The following is a 16,524-nucleotide window of genomic DNA, read 5'->3' as shown; positions in this document are numbered from 1 at the left end:
GTTAACTGTGGTGGTACCATGACCCCTGCTGACTGTGGATTTGCAATCCTTCCTCCTTCCCTGCGTTTCTAAAAGTCTGCTACTCCAATCAGAAGCCACACGGGCCTCTACTTACCCTGGAGTATCCCAGCTGCCAGTATTTCTCTTTGCAGTTTTACGAGGGTGAAGTGTTAGAATGAACTCTTATGGAAACCCAAGGCTTTGAGCTTGTAAAACGGGGACTATGAGCACCTATCAAGGCTTCCTGTAATTTGAGTCTTTTTTGTGACCTTTTTGTTGGAATCTGTAAAACTAGTCTACATTGATGACTTTTCCTTTAAACTAAAGACTGGAGCTATGACAGTCTAGCCTAGTATAAGAAGTACAAAGCAAACTTCCTTTTGGCGTAATGTCAGGGAACAGTGTTTATTTGTGATTTAAACAGTAGGCGTGGAGAGACGTTGTAACTGACTTCATATCCTCTTCACTTAGCCAGAAACTTCCGTGTACAGATTCGTGACAAAGTGAGGCTCCACAGGCAGTTGTCACAGGGAGGAGACTGCCATTGTGAAGACTGATGCTGTATTTCAGGAAATAGGAAGACCTGATAACCGTATGAGAGAGAGTTTTTTACTCCTCTAGGAATGGGGCAGATAGAAGCATTGGGCAGTGATCCCAGAGTGTCTGGTGGCTCTGACGTGATAGTGGACATGAGCCACCTGGGGTGGAGAATTACTTCTGAAGGATAAGTGTGTGCATGGCCACAGTGCTCCCTGTTGATGAGGGGGCTTGTGCTAAGCCTAGACATGCTCTGCAAGGTATGGAGCAGCCGAAGCTGTCTCACAGGCTGAGCTCTTGACAGAGAGGTAGAAGCTTCGACCAGGAGTCATTTAATAAAGACACTCACAATGGGAAAGTATATTTGCTTAATAACCACCCCTTTTCTTTTTAAATAAACACATGCTCAAACTAAGCACAAAAAAATCTTTTGATTTTATAATAGCAAATTAATATTCAGTATTAGCCTTTTTTACCTATGAGACATTTGAAAAATTGATCTTAAGGGTGGTTCTCTCCCATGCAGTGCTGAGGTAGAAAGTGAATGTGTTGTCTAGAAAAATGTGTTCAGAAGGTGGCCTCCTTGACATTTTCTGAGATTTAGTGCGGTGACTTTTTTTTTTTAATCTTCATCTGAGGATATGCTTATTGATTTTAGAGAGTGGGGAAGGGAGAGAGAGAGAGAAAGAAATACCGATGTGAGAGAGAACATTGATCAGAACCTTGTGGTATACGAGACAGCTCTCCAACTGAGCCACACTGGCCAGGGCTGCAGTGACATTTTTAACAGATTTATTTTATTTTAAAAGTAACACATGCCTATTTTGGAGAAGTTGGAAAATAACTAAAAATTACAGAGGCAAAAATAGAAATTTATGCCATCCCACAATCCAGAGACAAATACTCAGTGGTAATATTTTATGGTATTTTCACACACACACACACACGATTATGGTTTGTGTATAATTTTGTATCTTGCTTTAAGAATATGTTATTATGAAAAATTTCAAGCGTATTTTGAAACAGATATTTAGAGAGAAAAACAGTGTAATGAACTCCCACATATGCATCACCTTGATTAAATAATTATCAAAACTATGCTATTGCTGCTTCATCCCTCTTTTTCTGTGCTGTTGTATTTTAAGGCAAACCTCCAACATCATGTTATTTCACCCTCATAGAGTTCAGCAGCATGGACATTTTCTTACTGCTCACAATGTCATTTTTATACCTAATGAAATTCACAATAATCCCCTGGTAATTAAAACTGGCTCAAGTAGAGATTTCCTTGATTAGTCTGTTTAACTAACGTGCTCAAAAATGTGTTTAACATTTTGGGGGAAATAGCTAATCTGTAAAATCATAGCTTCAGCTGTGATTAAATATTAACGACTTAAAGTGCCCGCTCAGACTCGCCCTCTTTCTCTCTCCTCGTGGAGCAGCCTGTTTCCCCCATCCCTGGGTTTGACTGTTTAGGAGGAAAATCTGGCAGCCTCCACTTCAGTACCTGTGCGCCCTCCCAGGGTCAGGCAGGTGCCCAAGTCAAGGTGTGTGAAAGGAACTTGTCCAAGCCGGATATTGCCCAGGAAGCATTAGAGCTGACACGTCACTGCAGACTCTCCCTCCTCCTATGAATGCTGCTGGGAAAGGTGCTTGTGACTCCAGGGAGAGGGGCATGGACCCAACCTGGAAATGGCCCCTCTGCCTTGGTGTTTTGTTTGAAACCTGATTTGGTCTGTGTCGAGGTGCCTGCTGTAGGAGACTTTAACTCTTGTGTCCTGTAAGGGGAAGATAGGATGACATACTGATGTATTTTTCAGGTTTTTCCTATATCTGCAGATTTGAAATAGGAGTAGTTCATAATTTCCTAACTGGTGCGTGGATTAAGTACATTTATACTCAGATAACATTTTAGGTGGGTGCGGTCTCCCATGTGAAATTTATGTTATGACACCCAATTTGAAATCATTACTATTGCCATGTAACTAAAAGGCTGACTGAATTTTATTGGCCCCGACTTTGAAGCAGAATGTATCTGTCATTGTGAGACAGACACTAACTTGTGTGACACAGTGTTTGTTGTTGTTTTTTTAACCCTCACCCGAGGATATTTTTTCCACTGTTTTTCAGAGAAAGAGGGGGGAGAGAGAGAAACATCGATGTGAGAGAGACACATCAATTATTTGCCTCCTGCATGAGCCCAGACCAGGGCCAGGGATTGAGCCTGCAACCAAGGTATGTGCCTTTGGCTGGAATCAAACCCAGGATCCTTCAGCCCAAGGGCCGAGGCTCTAACCTCTGAGCCAAACCGGCCAGGGAGTGTGACACAGGTTTGGTAAACATTGCAGTTTTATTGTAGTAGCAACTTGATATTGTCAACAACAGCTGTAGCTGCAGTTATTTCCTGATTGCAGCTGGCCTTGACTTTCTGGGGATGGTTTCTTTCCTCTCGACTTTCTGTCCGCTTGAGAGTGAGACGCATGAGCAGAAGTTAGTGCAGGACCTTTTTATCGCAGGTAGGGTGGACTGTGCTGCTTGTCACTGCAGCAGGTGTGGCTGGATGGCAATGAGATGTATGTGTGATGTGCCTGGACTTGTGTCCCGGCAGGCATCCCCTCATGGCTACTCTGGAGACATGGTGATGGGTGGGCTGTCAGGCCCATGGACAGAGAGGAGAACTGAGGAAAGTCTGATAGACACGGGCTTCAGAAACAAACATGTACCATTTATTTGGATAAAGAATGAGGCCTCTGTGAGCTGCTGGGCAGCAAAGCTTCAAAATGGGAACATTTGGAAAGCTGGAACAAAGTAGTAGTTTAGGGCACTGACCCAAGGAGGAGGAATTTTATACAGTGATGTTGGATAACTGACTGGAACCTGTAAAAAACCTGATGGATGCTGAATATCCACCAGGCAAGGAGGAGGGAGACACCAGCTGCTAGGAGCCTGGCTCTTACCTTTCACAGGGAGGCAGCCAAGGGACTGAAGGTGACAGTAAGACACAGAAGGGATGGCTCGAGCCACATCAGCATGAAGCAACTCAAACACATGTCCTGTTGGAAGAAAACACAACAGCAAGACTGGCCTCTGGGGGCATGTTCAGACATGTCTTTCATTCTGACACCTGTGGAGGTTTGCGTGGGTTGGGACAGACCAAAGTGGTCTATCTGCAGTTCTAAATGGCACAGAACCTGACATGACCAGACACTCAGTATGGTTCAGTGCTCTCAGCTCTGCTGGGGGCAGAATGAACACGCTACGTGGCCGTATTCCTTTCCTAAGTTTTGAGAGGTTCTGCATTCTGAGACAAGTATCCCCCACGGTAGGTAAGGGATTGTGGACTTGTATTTTAAAACAATGCTTTTGGGTCAAAGACAGTAGAATTAAGTTTACTCCTTAGAAACCATGTTTCTTTGATAGCTCAGGGAATACACAAATGTAAAGCAGTTTCCACAACTGCCTTCCATGGCTCCCTACTCCCTTAAGTTGCTTCTTGTCAGTCAGTCTGTTTCACAGGGTGATGGGATGTAGGAGACTCAGGTCTGGAATGCTGTTGGAAAGTTCAGTGTGTGGCAAGTTTGGGAGAGCATGGGCTCTTCCCTGCCTGGCAGCCTCTCTTTCCTTTTAGGGTGGTGGGTAAGAGATTAAGGAAAAGGCAGCACAATGTCTGGTAAATTCAGTGGAAAGAGGAGAAAGGGCAGGAAAGAAACAGGAAAAGGGGAAGTTGTCCATCCTCATAGTGATGGAGCAGTATGTACCCGTTAACTGTCGGGGTGCGATGAGAGGTGCATGGAGTGGTGGGGAGTGAGCCCTGTCGGGTAGCTGAAGTCAGCTTCATATCAAAGGGGACATTACAGAAAAATCTAATGTGTTTTTAAATTTTTTGATTGAAAAAAAAAATAAATTTGCTGAATAATGTCCTTGGGCTATACTTATTTTCTAATGTAGACAGATTGTACAGCCAGGACTGGGGACAGTTCCCATTTTATAATGAACTTATTTAGGATATTACTTTATGTTCTCCATGTATTAGTATATCAAAAACATGTAAAGCACAAAGCTGGTAAGTTAGACAAACCCACATTACCTAAGGATATGAAAATAACAATAATTGATACTCACCACCACCCCACCTTTCAGCCCCGGCTTGGCCTACAGCTGTGGCCAGTGGCCGGCTTTGTTCACAGAGTTTCTGAGAACTTTAATGAAAGTATGAAATTCAAGAAACAAGAACAAAAGCCATCCGTTAGTGCTTTATCTCACCTGACACTTCCTAGCTCTTCCAGCTTCCAAGCATCCACACTGTCTCCTCCCCCCAGTCACCCTGCCTGGTGCTGAGACATCACCTTAGTGTGAGCACGAAGTGGCTCTTAGACATGGTAGGCAGAGAGATTGAGCTGATTTAAAAAAAAATCCAAACCGAAAGCCTCTGTGTTTGAATAACACTTTCATTTGTTTGCATTTGGATCTTAAATCCATCTTGAATTATTTTGATGTTAAGAATAAAATTTTTATTCAAGCACTGTGGTTGGTTATCACTTACTGCTGAACATTCAGCTGGTGAAAACTGACCGACCAGCTCCCAGTGCCCAAAATAAACCAGCAGCAGAAAGACTCGTTCTCACTTCCTGCTGCTGCTTTGGATGGCCCACTAAAAAGGCATGTTAAGCTATTTTATTGGAGTGTAATTATATACACTAATGTACTAGTCTTAGGAGTTTTAACAAATTTATACTCTGATGTAACCATCACCCTAGTCAAAAGATAGAACATGTCCATCCCCCAGCCGCCTCCTTTCATTTTGCAGGCACATCCCTTAGCACGTCGAGTCAAGTGAGTTTCACACCCAGGCATCCTGACTCCAGAGCCTAGCTTCTAGCCATTGTGGCTGATGTTCTTTATGTTTACTGCATGGCAGCTTGCCTAGGATATTTGCATGCTCATTGATTGATTACTTATTATTGATTGATTTATAGTCTGGAGGTAGTTCAAGAGCATCCTCTTTATCCTGTCTGTTTCTTGACTTACCTAGTAGTCAGTACTTGTAAGACATTCGTAACATCTCTTGGTCTTTGCCTTCCAACATTATCATAAAGAAAACTATTCATTAAAGTATATTATTTGTTGTTTGGTTGGGTTGTACAAATTAATTTTTAATAATAAAGATATTTTAAGGAGCATCACCCGTGATCATGTGTGGAGCCCTTGTTGGGTATGGGGGAGGGTGACCTTTGGGATTGATCTTAAAGTTCTGGGTTATAGAGCTTTTGTGATGCAGTGTTTTCTTTCCTAGGCCTTCTCCAGATTTCTCAGAGCAAAGTGGCAGTTCTTCTTCTAGCTGGTGGGCAGGGGACACGGCTCGGTGTTGCATACCCCAAGGGGATGTATGATGTTGGCTTGCCATCGCATAAGACCCTTTTCCAGATTCAAGCGGAGCGAATCCTGAAGCTTCAGCAGTTAGCTGAGAAATGCTATGGCAACAAATGCACCATTCCGTGGTAAGAGGCTCATTGGGGGTCCCCACACGTGTTGGTTTAAAATACTCAGAATGCATGCGAACCTTATTCCTAAGCAGATCTATTTCCCGGTACTACTGGTTTTCTTGGGAGTTGTAATTTATCATATATATTAAAAGTAACACGTATTATAGCTAGATAGGTGGTCACTGTAGCCTAAAGGAACAGTGAGCACCCATCTCCAACCTCTGCATCCTGACCTGAGTCCCTTTGGTTCCAGTGGGCTCTCTCAGTCTAGAAACTTCATACTGATTGGTAGTTTGTGTGTAGAATATCAATTGAACATTCAAATCCTTGAAATCTGGAAGCATTGCTCTGTGGTTTCCAGCATTGCTGTTGAGGGGTCCATTGCCATTCTGATTCCCAATCTCTTTTTCTCTCTCAGAAAGCATTTAGGGTCTCTCCTTATCTTCAGTATCTGAAATTTCATGACAACATGGTGTGGGGCTGTTTTCAGTGGGTTCTCTTAGTCTAGGAACTCATATTCTTAAGTACCAGGTTATCTAGCCTTCCTGAACCCCCTTCACCCCCTCAGCTGAAAGCTCCACTAATTTCTCTGTGGTGGGTCATACTTGGGGCTTGGGGTACGGGCACGTGTGTTCTCAGGGCCTGCCTGGCCCAGGGTTTCTCTCCTTTGGGAAATTCTGCTCGCTCTTTATAGAGTTTTTTTGTTTTTTGTTTCTTTTTAAAGAGAAGATCTTCATTTTTAAATATGTCTTTATTGATTTCAGAGAGAGGAAGGGAGAGGGGGAGAGAGAGAGAGAAACATCAATGATGAGAGAGTCATCAGTTGGCTGCCTCCTGGACATCCCTTACTGGGGATCGAGCTTGCAACCCAGGCATGTGCCCTGATGGGGAATCAAACCTTGATCTCCTGGATCATAGGTCATCTCCTGGATCATAGGTCAGTGCTCAACTGCTGAGCCATGCCAGCTGGGCATCTTTATAGAGTTTTTGATTTAGCTCTTTAATCTCTTTCCCCACAGCTTTGGAAGTTAGCATGTTTGGTGGGGGGGTGGACCAGCTGTGGGTGTGAGATTCCTCTAGTCCCTAATCTTGCAATATCGATCGATATTGCACTAATCATGGCAATCAGAGCCATGTGACCCACAAAGGCTCTGCTGGTTTCTCTGTTCTTCTGCCTGGACCCAGGCCAGCTGCCCAGGAAGAGGCAGCCATGTGTCCTCAGCTCCCCTCTGACAGATCCTCCTGTCTGGTTGGTGTTGCTTCTGAAACTGTGGTGCCTTCCAGTGGGCTCTTTGTGACTCTCCCAGATCTAGCTCCTCCCACACAGGCTGGCCTGCTGTGACTGTTTTCATTTTGATCCCTTTGGGAGATCAAGTGGCCAACATGCCTTCCAGCCCAGGCCTCCTGTGGTCATTTGGCTCCGTCTCTCCTCACAACTCAGGAGTTCTGTTTTTCTTGGGCATCATTTTGTCATCTTCTAAATCACCCCCGCCTTTGTGCCCAGAGTTCAAAATGCCCAGGACAGTTTGTTACAGAGACAGATACCTGTTGTGGTGCATATGTATGCCATTTTCTTCATTGATTCACCCAACAGATGTTACTTGAGTGTCTGTTTCTAGGTGTTGGTTTCAGACAGGACTTTTCCTCCCCTGCCGTCTGCATGGGCTGGATTTCTGTGGCCACACAACATATAATTGCACTTCTCTGACTTTAATGAAGGTGAACAGAGCCTAGATTCCATTTAAGAATTTTGACAAAAAACCCCCTAGAGATCATTAGATTGTATTGCAGTTACCCTTTTCTATTTATTTAGAATACAAGTTTTTAATTTAAAATACACTTTTCACAGAGCTCGCAGGTGGTTCCTTGAGCTGGCTGTTGGCTGCTGCTGGAGGCATGTGCGGTGTTGTCCCATCGACATGTCTTGTACTAGGATGGGTGAAGGGGGTGGAAGACACTCCCTGAGGGAAGTTGAGTCCCTCAGAGATGTCCTTCCGCTCGAGAAGTGGATGGACTTTCTGTGCCTGACCCAGATGGCATGGGCCTCAGGATGTACTTTCCCACAGGTATATCATGACCAGCGGCAGGACAGTGGCACCCACGGAGGAGTTCTTCACCAGGCACAGGTACTTCGGCCTGAAGAAGGAGAATGTCGTCTTCTTCCAACAGGGGATGCTGCCGGCCATGACTTTTGATGGGAAGATTGTTTTGGAAGAGAAGGGCAGGGTCTCTATGGCTCCAGGTCTGTAACCTGCTTATCTAATAGTGACTAGAAATGGTACTTGCACTTAGTTTAAGTGCTTCGAACATAAGTAATTACATTTTAGTTTTCTTTTTAATATGGTGATTTGGATGCTAAAAGTTAATATTTTTAATTTCTCTGCAATTTGGCCATGATTTTAAGAAATGAAAGTGCCCATAGGTGAAATGGATGCTTTTTATCCTTTTTGGGAATGTCTGCCTGGAGAGAGTCTGAGCGGCATTGGAGAGCTCGCTCCCTCTGCCTGTGCCCTGCCGTAGTGCTGCTCATGGCTGCTGTCTTTGTTGAAGTGGAAAAATGTCAGCCTTCTGTGATTTAAGAAGTAAGAGGCTGAGTTAGGGTTTATCTGTAGTATCACCTCTTAAATAGTATTCAAATGATTGATAGGAGACTAAATGACCAGGAGAAATAATCTCAGTAGGCTGAGGGAGAGAACAAGAAACAGAGCTGCACACACAGTGCCCTTGGGGCCTCTGCCTCAAACAGACCCAGGCAGTGCGAGCACAGGGCACTCAGTCCTGGAGCCGTGACCTGGGTGTGATCCCCACTGGAGCAGGAAGCATGTTGGCAGGTTCATGTCTGTGGGTCCATGCGTGGAGGACGGCTGATGAGCAGTGGTGCCAATAGGGTGCTTCCAACTCTCTCTTTTCTCTCCCACTTCTTTTCAGCTGACAGGAGAGTTGACTCTTCTTAGTGCCATCTGGGACGTGGTCTAATTTCTTGTTATTTAAGCGGTGGCTGAGGCTGTTGATGGAAGGAGGACATCAGGCAGCAGTAAAAGGAGGTGGAAGAAGAAGCTTTCACTTGCACTTAGTTTAAGTTCCCGTAGACCTCCATGTTACTCTGGTTTCTAAACAAATTATTTGGTATAAAATTCTCATGTAGTTTTATATTTGACATGGGTGAAATTGTCAGGGCTGTAAATGCAGAGCCAACTTGAATCAAACAAATGTTAATAAAGCTTGAAATGTTAGGGAACAATCATTGCCTGATATGTAATTTTGTATTTCACCATACATTACAGGCTAAAGTGTTAGAAGGGCAGGTTAAAAGGGAAAGTATGGTGTTTAGGGCTAACTTGTCCTACATTAATGATGTCATTCTCTGGATGCTTATGCAAAATTACCTTCAATTCATGCATTGTGATGACACTTGACTTTTTCCTGCGGACATTGAATTTTCTTGGCCCACACTAAGCAATTTTTGGGGGACCTTCATAGTGGGTTTTGGTGTGCTCTAAGGGGCTGTTTCATTTCCCAGATGGGAACGGTGGTCTTTATCGGGCTCTGGCCGCCCAGAACATTGTGGGGGACATGGAGCGAAGAGGCATTTGGAGCGTGCATGTCTACTGCGTCGACAACATCTTGGTGAGAGTGGCAGACCCGCGGTTCATTGGATTCTGCATTCAGAAGGGAGCAGACTGTGGTGCAAAGGTAAGGCCTTTCTCCACAGGAGGCTTATAGGTCTTTCTCTGTCAGCACCAACATGCAGGAGTCCAACTGGAGTCATTAGGTGATTGGACTATTTTAGAACCACTCGTCTCTCCAAAGTACTCAACCGTCCCACACCCACTCTTTTTCTTAAATTTGATTCTAGAAATAAGGTTGTACCTTGTCCATAAGTGAGAGTTTAAAGTAAGCACCTGGGCAAGGAGATGATCCTCACCAGGCCCAGGATGGACCCATTGAGTCAGCTTGCGTCTGTGCAGATGTTTGGAGTTGTAAGTACGAGAAATGTGCAAATAGTGGGTTTGGATGTCAGCGAGGCATCTGACAAGGCGCCTCTGCTACTCTTGTGATAAGATGGAAACACACTGGTTGGGGTGAGGGCAATTGAGATTAGTAATTGCTCGAATGACCTAGACATGCTGAGACTTAAGTTTGAGGGAGGTTTATCATGCCATAGAACAAGGCCCTGTCCTCCCCTGTCTTTTCTAGCATTTCTTTAGCTGCATAGGCAATGCTATGGGAGACATGCTTCATGGAGGCAAACAAGTCATCAACTCTGTCTAGGAGTCAGGTAGACAGGGAACGTGAGGGATCTCAACACTACGTGACAAGGTTTAAAAATACTAATATAAATATTACTTTCCTGGAAATGTGTAAAGGTACCACCAAATTAAAGTATAACACCATCCTGATTAAAGTCCCATTGAGACTATCCTGGGACATCTGGGGACAAAGCAATTGTAAAGTTTAGAATAAATTTGTAGCCCGGCCAGGCGTGGCTCAGCGGTTGAGCGTCAACCTAGGATCCAGGCAATCGGGGTTCAATTCCTGGTCAGGGCACATGCCCGGGTTGTGGGCTTGATCAATGACTCTCTCATCATTGATGTTTCTACCTCTCTCTCTCCCTCTCCTTTCCTCTCTCTGAAATCAATAAAGATATATTAAAAAAAAAAAATTTGTAAAGATGGCCAGGAAATGTGGATAAAGGATGACAATGAGGAGGGACGAGGTTTGGAGACAACCCATCCAACTTTCAGACGGGTTGTAAATAAAGATGCAGAGTGTGGTGCAGAAGCCAGCAGAGGACAGATTGACGGATAGAGATCAGTCAGACACAATCCAAGTGCATACAGGAATGTACTGTGTGAAAACACACATTTCTGATTGGTGGGGGAATGAGAGATGGCTGGCTGAAAATAAAGTAAGCTCTCTCCGTCAGAGCCCATACCAAAATCAACCTCAAATGGATTACAAGGTTAATATTAAAAACCCCAGAAAGATGTTAGAAGAAAATGTAGAATAATTTTATACTATTGACATGAAGGAAGGGAAGGCCTTTCTGACAAAGATTAAATATCGTAAAAATTTAAAAGGAAGGCCTGCCACAGAGACATACCATATCCTTGGTTAGAGATGTTCTATTATAACTTTGTCATTTCTCTCAAAATTTATCTGTAATGTTGAGCCTGGAAGAGGGGTATCAGAGAACCCTGGTCAGCCAGTTTGACCTCAGAAATGAGCACCTTGAGCTCCAGGCCTGCATTAGTCCCACGCCTCAATCCCCACTTCTAGTTTTAGTGTTATATTACATTGTAAAACCAAACTCTTTACAGTGCTTATCTTTTTGCCGGTAGCTTGGAAAACTAATTGACATGCAAACTTCTGTGAGCTAGCTAATCTCACAGTCCCTCTTCTCCACTACCCACTTCTGTGCCTGGAATCCAGATTCCACAGGACTGCTGTGTGTCAGACTTTCAGAAACGTTAGCAACCATTTATTTGCCTCTCCTCCCACCCTTTTTATTTTAGTAAAATTAGGATAATAAAAAGTATTTTTAAAAGCACCTGAGTTAGGGAGTGAGCCCCAGTGCAGCAGTAGAATTCTTTGCAGTACTTTCTTAATAGGCTTCTTCTCGTGAGTTAAGTTTTTTAAGGAGTGAGAGCCTTGAGAAAAGACTGAAGAGTGGAGTGGTTTGCACACAGCTGAAGGGGCAGGACCATTGCCAGTTAAAGATCATGTTCTAGCGCACACCTGTGCCTTTCCCTTCTCCATCCTCCCCCACAGGCGTGCATCTCCTAAATGTCCCTTAGAGTTTAGGAGCTGGGCAGGGGCAGCTTGTCCAGGGCTAACCCCCTGAACTTGTCCCTAAGGCCTCCTTTTCTCTGACTTCTCAGTGAGCCAAAGCAGTTCCTCCTAGGCTCTCCTGTTGTTGTTTCATTGTCTGCAGTTTTAATAAACATACTCTAAAAAAAAAAGGTCATTTTCTAAGGCAGTCACAGCGACTTTGAGGCTGACGGGTTATTTTGACTGTGGAAAGCAGAACAATCCTCTTGAGTTTATACTATGCATCTTTTCTGTATAAGTGGTTTCTAGCTTCATGCGATTTACAGATGCTTTCTTTGTGATCTAGGTTTTTATAACCCTTGCAGGTTAACAGTTGTCATAGAAGTGCACCCTTCACCCCGAGATGAACAGTTCAGAGGTGTACAAAGTACAATGCTTGTTGTTGTTTTCCGTGGCAGTTGGGAGTAGGGGTTTTGTGCAGTTTTTTTGTTTTTTTTCCTGGGGACGAGAGGAATCGATTCCAGACTCCCACGGAGTGAGACCCCACTGTGGGGGGTGAGAGGCATGGGCTGGTAGATGGGAATCCATCACTGAGAGGCTGCGACTGGTTCGCATTGTTTGCTGTGTGACAGCTCCCTCCAGTTTCATCCCCTTCCTTGGTAGAAGGTTCCTTTTTACTGAGTACTGTGGTCCTTTCAGCACAAACAGTGAAGTACACAGCTGGCCGAGCCCCCGGCACGAGGCCTCAAGGGCCAGCCTCTGGGCCTCACTGCTGTGCAAACCAGGTTCTCAGTCATAGCCTCAGCTCTCTGGAAGGCTGGCAGCTGGCTGTGTTGACTTAAAGAAATCGGTTGCTGGAGAAAAGTTTTGATTTCATCTGTATTTAGGGCAGACTTTTCAAATGCGGGACATACTTTTCAGAGTACTGGGAATATGCTAAACCGTTAATGAGCCCACAGGCAAAGCAGTCCCTTCAGGTACTTTTACTGTGACTCTCCCGTTGGGTAGTCGTGTTGTCTGAGTCTTGATCTCATAGTGTTCTGTCAGGTCCCTCCTAAACACTGAGTGACTTGTGGGGTTGGGGAGGGCTGTCAGAAGCACCTGGGTGGGCTTTAAATTAGATACTCTTCCATCTCCCTGATTGCCGTGCACACCCTTCTCTCACTCCCACCAGCCTAAAGCCATCGGCAGATGATCTAATCACTGATTTGCAAAGAGTTTTTAAATCATAGAACCTCTTCAGACAAAATCTAGCAGCACAGATACGTGTGGGGGGCCTTTCTATCTGAAGGTGGAGTGGGAGCCCAGCAACTTGCCTGCTTCCCTGACTCACAGAGACTTCCCCGAAAAACAACGAATGTGCTGTAGTCATGAATGAAGGTGAAAGAAATGTCATTTTCAAAGGAAAGAGTGATTTGGTAAAATAAAACGAGAGGCGAAATGCCTTACTTTTTTGTCTTGTGAGTCCCAGAGAAATTTCATTCCGTTTATTCTCAAAGTAGTTGAGTGTGGTTAGGGATAAATTAAATAATAAACATAAAAGGCATTTGGGGGTGTAGATTTCTCATTTAATTATTCCCAGGTCAGGTGACTCCTCTGGGCTGTGTCTGAGGGATTTTCTGCTCTCCAGTCATTCAGGTTTAAGCCTTATGTCCAAGCGGAAAGGAGTCTTTCAAAGACCATAAGGGGCAGGTGATCTCCCACAGTTAAAGATTCTTCCTGACCCGATACTGTAGAGACAGTGTAAGCAAAGTTGCACATGTGGCCTTGAAAATGGCTGGTGGCCAGTGCATGAGCGTCTGTCTCTTCTGTGCTGTCCCTGTCTGGGCAGGTGGTGGAGAAGACGAACCCGACGGAGCCTGTGGGCGTGGTGTGCCGTGTGGACGGGGCCTACCGGGTGGTGGAGTACAGCGAGGTCTCCCTGGCCACCGCACAGAGGCGCGGCCCTGACGGCCGTCTGCTGTTCAGCGCGGGGAACATTGCCAACCACTTCTTCACCGTGCCGTTCCTGAGAGATGTTGTTGAGTACGGGCCGGAGGGGCTGGGGCTCTGGTCACTGTCACGTGAGGAGCAGCCAGGTGCCCAAGTCCAGCCTGCAGACTCGGTCCTCTTCCTGAGGCCCCTGCCCAGTGGAGACACCCTCCCACGGTGGCTGTCAGCTGAGCCTCAGGGCCCCTCCCCATGCATGAGCTGGGCACACAGTGGAGCTTGCCCCTTTTCTTCCCTCCCCTCCCGCCAGGGTGCGGGGCCCTACAGCTACTGAGCCAGAGTCGGGGACATAGCTGTAGGGCGTCTATGTGTTTACATGACACAGTTTACATGAGCTGGTTCCCAGACGAGATTAGGAGCCTGTGTGTTAGAGAGCGAGGAGAACCGCCTGAGACCTAGGCAGGGACCAACATGGTCATCTGCCCAGAGGACCAAGTGGGAGCTGTGTCCCCAGGTTTTAGAGTGAGGGACGCTTGCTGTCTGACTCTCCACTAGACAGCTTTCAGGCCTCCAGGATGGCTGCTCAGTGGCTTAGCTTTCCTTAGGATACCAACTCCAATTTCAAGCCACTTCCCCATCCACTGTGCTGTCTGTAGCTGCGTTACTTTATCTGTAGTAACTGTTAGCATTCAACTGTCCATTCCAAACTTGGAAGGGTCTCGGGGAAAGTTGGGGCAAAGAGGAGAATGTTTATGAAACATGGGATTATGGGGGAGACATTGATGTGAGTGGTGGGTGTGTAGTTTTTAATGTCCGTCACTTTGAAAGTGCTGGGCCCTGAGCATTTTACATTTGTACAGTGATTATTTCTTTTTCCTGCTTAGTGTTTACGAGCCTCAGCTGCAGCACCACGTGGCTCAGAAGAAGATTCCGTACGTGGACTCCCAGGGGCAGATCATCAAGCCTGACAAGCCAAATGGAATAAAGATGGAAAAATTCGTCTTTGACATCTTCCAGTTTGCAAAGTAGGTTTAACATGGCCCGTGGGGTGAACTATATGTCCTGGAACCTGCCTGTACTCTCCCAGGCAGGACACTGTCTTGGGACATTGGACAGCACGTGTCAGGGATGCATTCTGATGGCGGGTGTTTGGTCTGGATGCATTTTCACCTCTCATGTAAACCACAGTCCACGAGTGTGTCCAGTTGCCCATGACTCTGCTTTATCTCGGTTCATTTGTTATCTGGGTCTCTGGCAAGATTGCTCAAGTCCCTCACTCTGCCTGAGGGACTGAAAGGTCAGATAGAGTTGGCCCCTGTGTTCAGGCTGTCTCACTGCCTGGAGCAAGCATCTCCTCTCAGCAAGCGTGTTCTTGGACTCTGCAGCTCTCTCTGAAAGATCGCACTCAACTCTAGTCGTGTCTCAGGTGTGTCTCAGAACCAACCAGGATGAAAATGCAAGAAACTAGCTAAGAGTCATCTCACCCAGCCCATTCCTGCATCACCCTTGTTTTCTAGAACAGACATGAAGGGGTTCTTGGTGCACCAAGGTTCCTGGTCTTTCTGACTAGTTTGGGTGGAAGTGATCTCATTGCCTTGGAGAAGTGTGTTCTCCTTTCAACGCTTGTCCGAGACTGGGTGGAGACCTGCTAGTGTGGGGTGGAGGCTGAGCTGTGGGAGCCACACTGCCAGCAGCCTTACTTGTAGTCAGGTGTCCTTGTTCGGTTCTCTGCAGGAAGTTTGTGGTGTATGAGGTGTTACGGGAAGATGAGTTCTCCCCTCTGAAGAACGCTGACAGTCAGAATGGCAAGGACAACCCGACCACGGCCCGGCACGCTCTCCTGTCCCTTCATCACTGTTGGGTGCTCAACGCTGGGGGCCACTTCATTGATGAGAACGGCTCCCGCCTGCCTGCCATTCCCCGGTAAGCCCCTGCCTCCCGACCTTCCTCCAGGCCGTCCTCCTCTCTCATGTTTCCTACGTCTTGAACCCCTGTGGGCACTTCCTGATGGGAACTCAGGGCAGCTCTGCCCGTGACAAGGGGAAGGCCAGCCTCTCCTCCTAAAGAGGAGCCTGCCTTTTCCCCATGTTTCAGACAGACCTCCACCACGTCGGGACAGGACTCCCACTGAACAGTGGCTGGAGGCAGCCCTTCTGGGGTGCCTGTGGGTCAGGCCTTCAGCAGCAGCTGTACCACAGGGCAAGAGGATTGGTCACCCCACACATGTGGGCTCAGGACAAGTGCTGTCTGGGGGACCCCAAAGTCCCACCACCTACACTACCTGTGAGACACAGGCCACTGTGCCGCAGGTCATGAAAGAGGTGCCAGGAAGGGGAGCGAATGCCACTAACAGTCCCTGATACTCAACCTTGAGAGGAGCTCTGGGATTTTAGAACTTAAAACAAGAAAGCACGTAGAGCTATTCAGACCAGAGACAAAGCCCTTTCAAGCTGAATCTCATATTTATGATAAAACCTTCACTGCCACCTAGAAGTCCCCTCTAATTGTTCTGTGTTTCTGTGCTTACATAAAGTGGTTCTGCCATATCGTTTGTACTCTCACGGGATGAAGTGTTTGGTGGGGCGCAGGAGCACGGAGCCCTGGGCCAGCGCTGGGCCCAGGACGGAGCCTGCTGGCCTGGGCTGTCACAGGAGGGGCGGTGTTGAGTGGGGTTAGGCCAGGGCCAGGGCCGGGCCTGCCTCATCATCCAGCCTGCTCTGACATGTCAGGATGTCCTCACACTTCATCTTGGGACTGAGTTTATTTTTCAGCCCCTCCATCTCCTTTGCTGAGTTTATTAATC

General features: G+C 46.3%; 1 protein-coding gene across 4 annotated transcripts in view; it reads left to right on the top strand.

The window, feature by feature from the left end:
• The window catches only part of UAP1 (UDP-N-acetylglucosamine pyrophosphorylase 1), a 29,029-nt gene that overhangs the window by 8,056 nt on the left and 4,449 nt on the right, over positions 1-16,524 (top strand). For all 4 annotated transcript variants that reach the window (XM_081121423.1, XM_081121422.1, XM_081121424.1 and 1 more), the window contains 6 exons: positions 5,831-6,035; positions 8,087-8,262; positions 9,541-9,713; positions 13,624-13,817; positions 14,606-14,746; positions 15,456-15,644. In XM_081121423.1, the coding sequence (XP_080977549.1) occupies positions 5,831-6,035; positions 8,087-8,262; positions 9,541-9,713; positions 13,624-13,817; positions 14,606-14,746; positions 15,456-15,644 (1,078 nt within the window). The remainder of the gene's footprint in view (positions 1-5,830; positions 6,036-8,086; positions 8,263-9,540; positions 9,714-13,623; positions 13,818-14,605; positions 14,747-15,455; positions 15,645-16,524) is intronic.

The sequence above is a fragment of the Miniopterus schreibersii genome (genome assembly GCF_964146895.1).
Source record: "Miniopterus schreibersii genome assembly, chromosome: 19".
Classification (NCBI taxonomy): Eukaryota; Metazoa; Chordata; class Mammalia; order Chiroptera; family Miniopteridae; genus Miniopterus; species Miniopterus schreibersii.
Note: the sequence above shows the minus strand (reverse complement) of the source record. Positions and strands in the feature narration are given on the sequence as shown.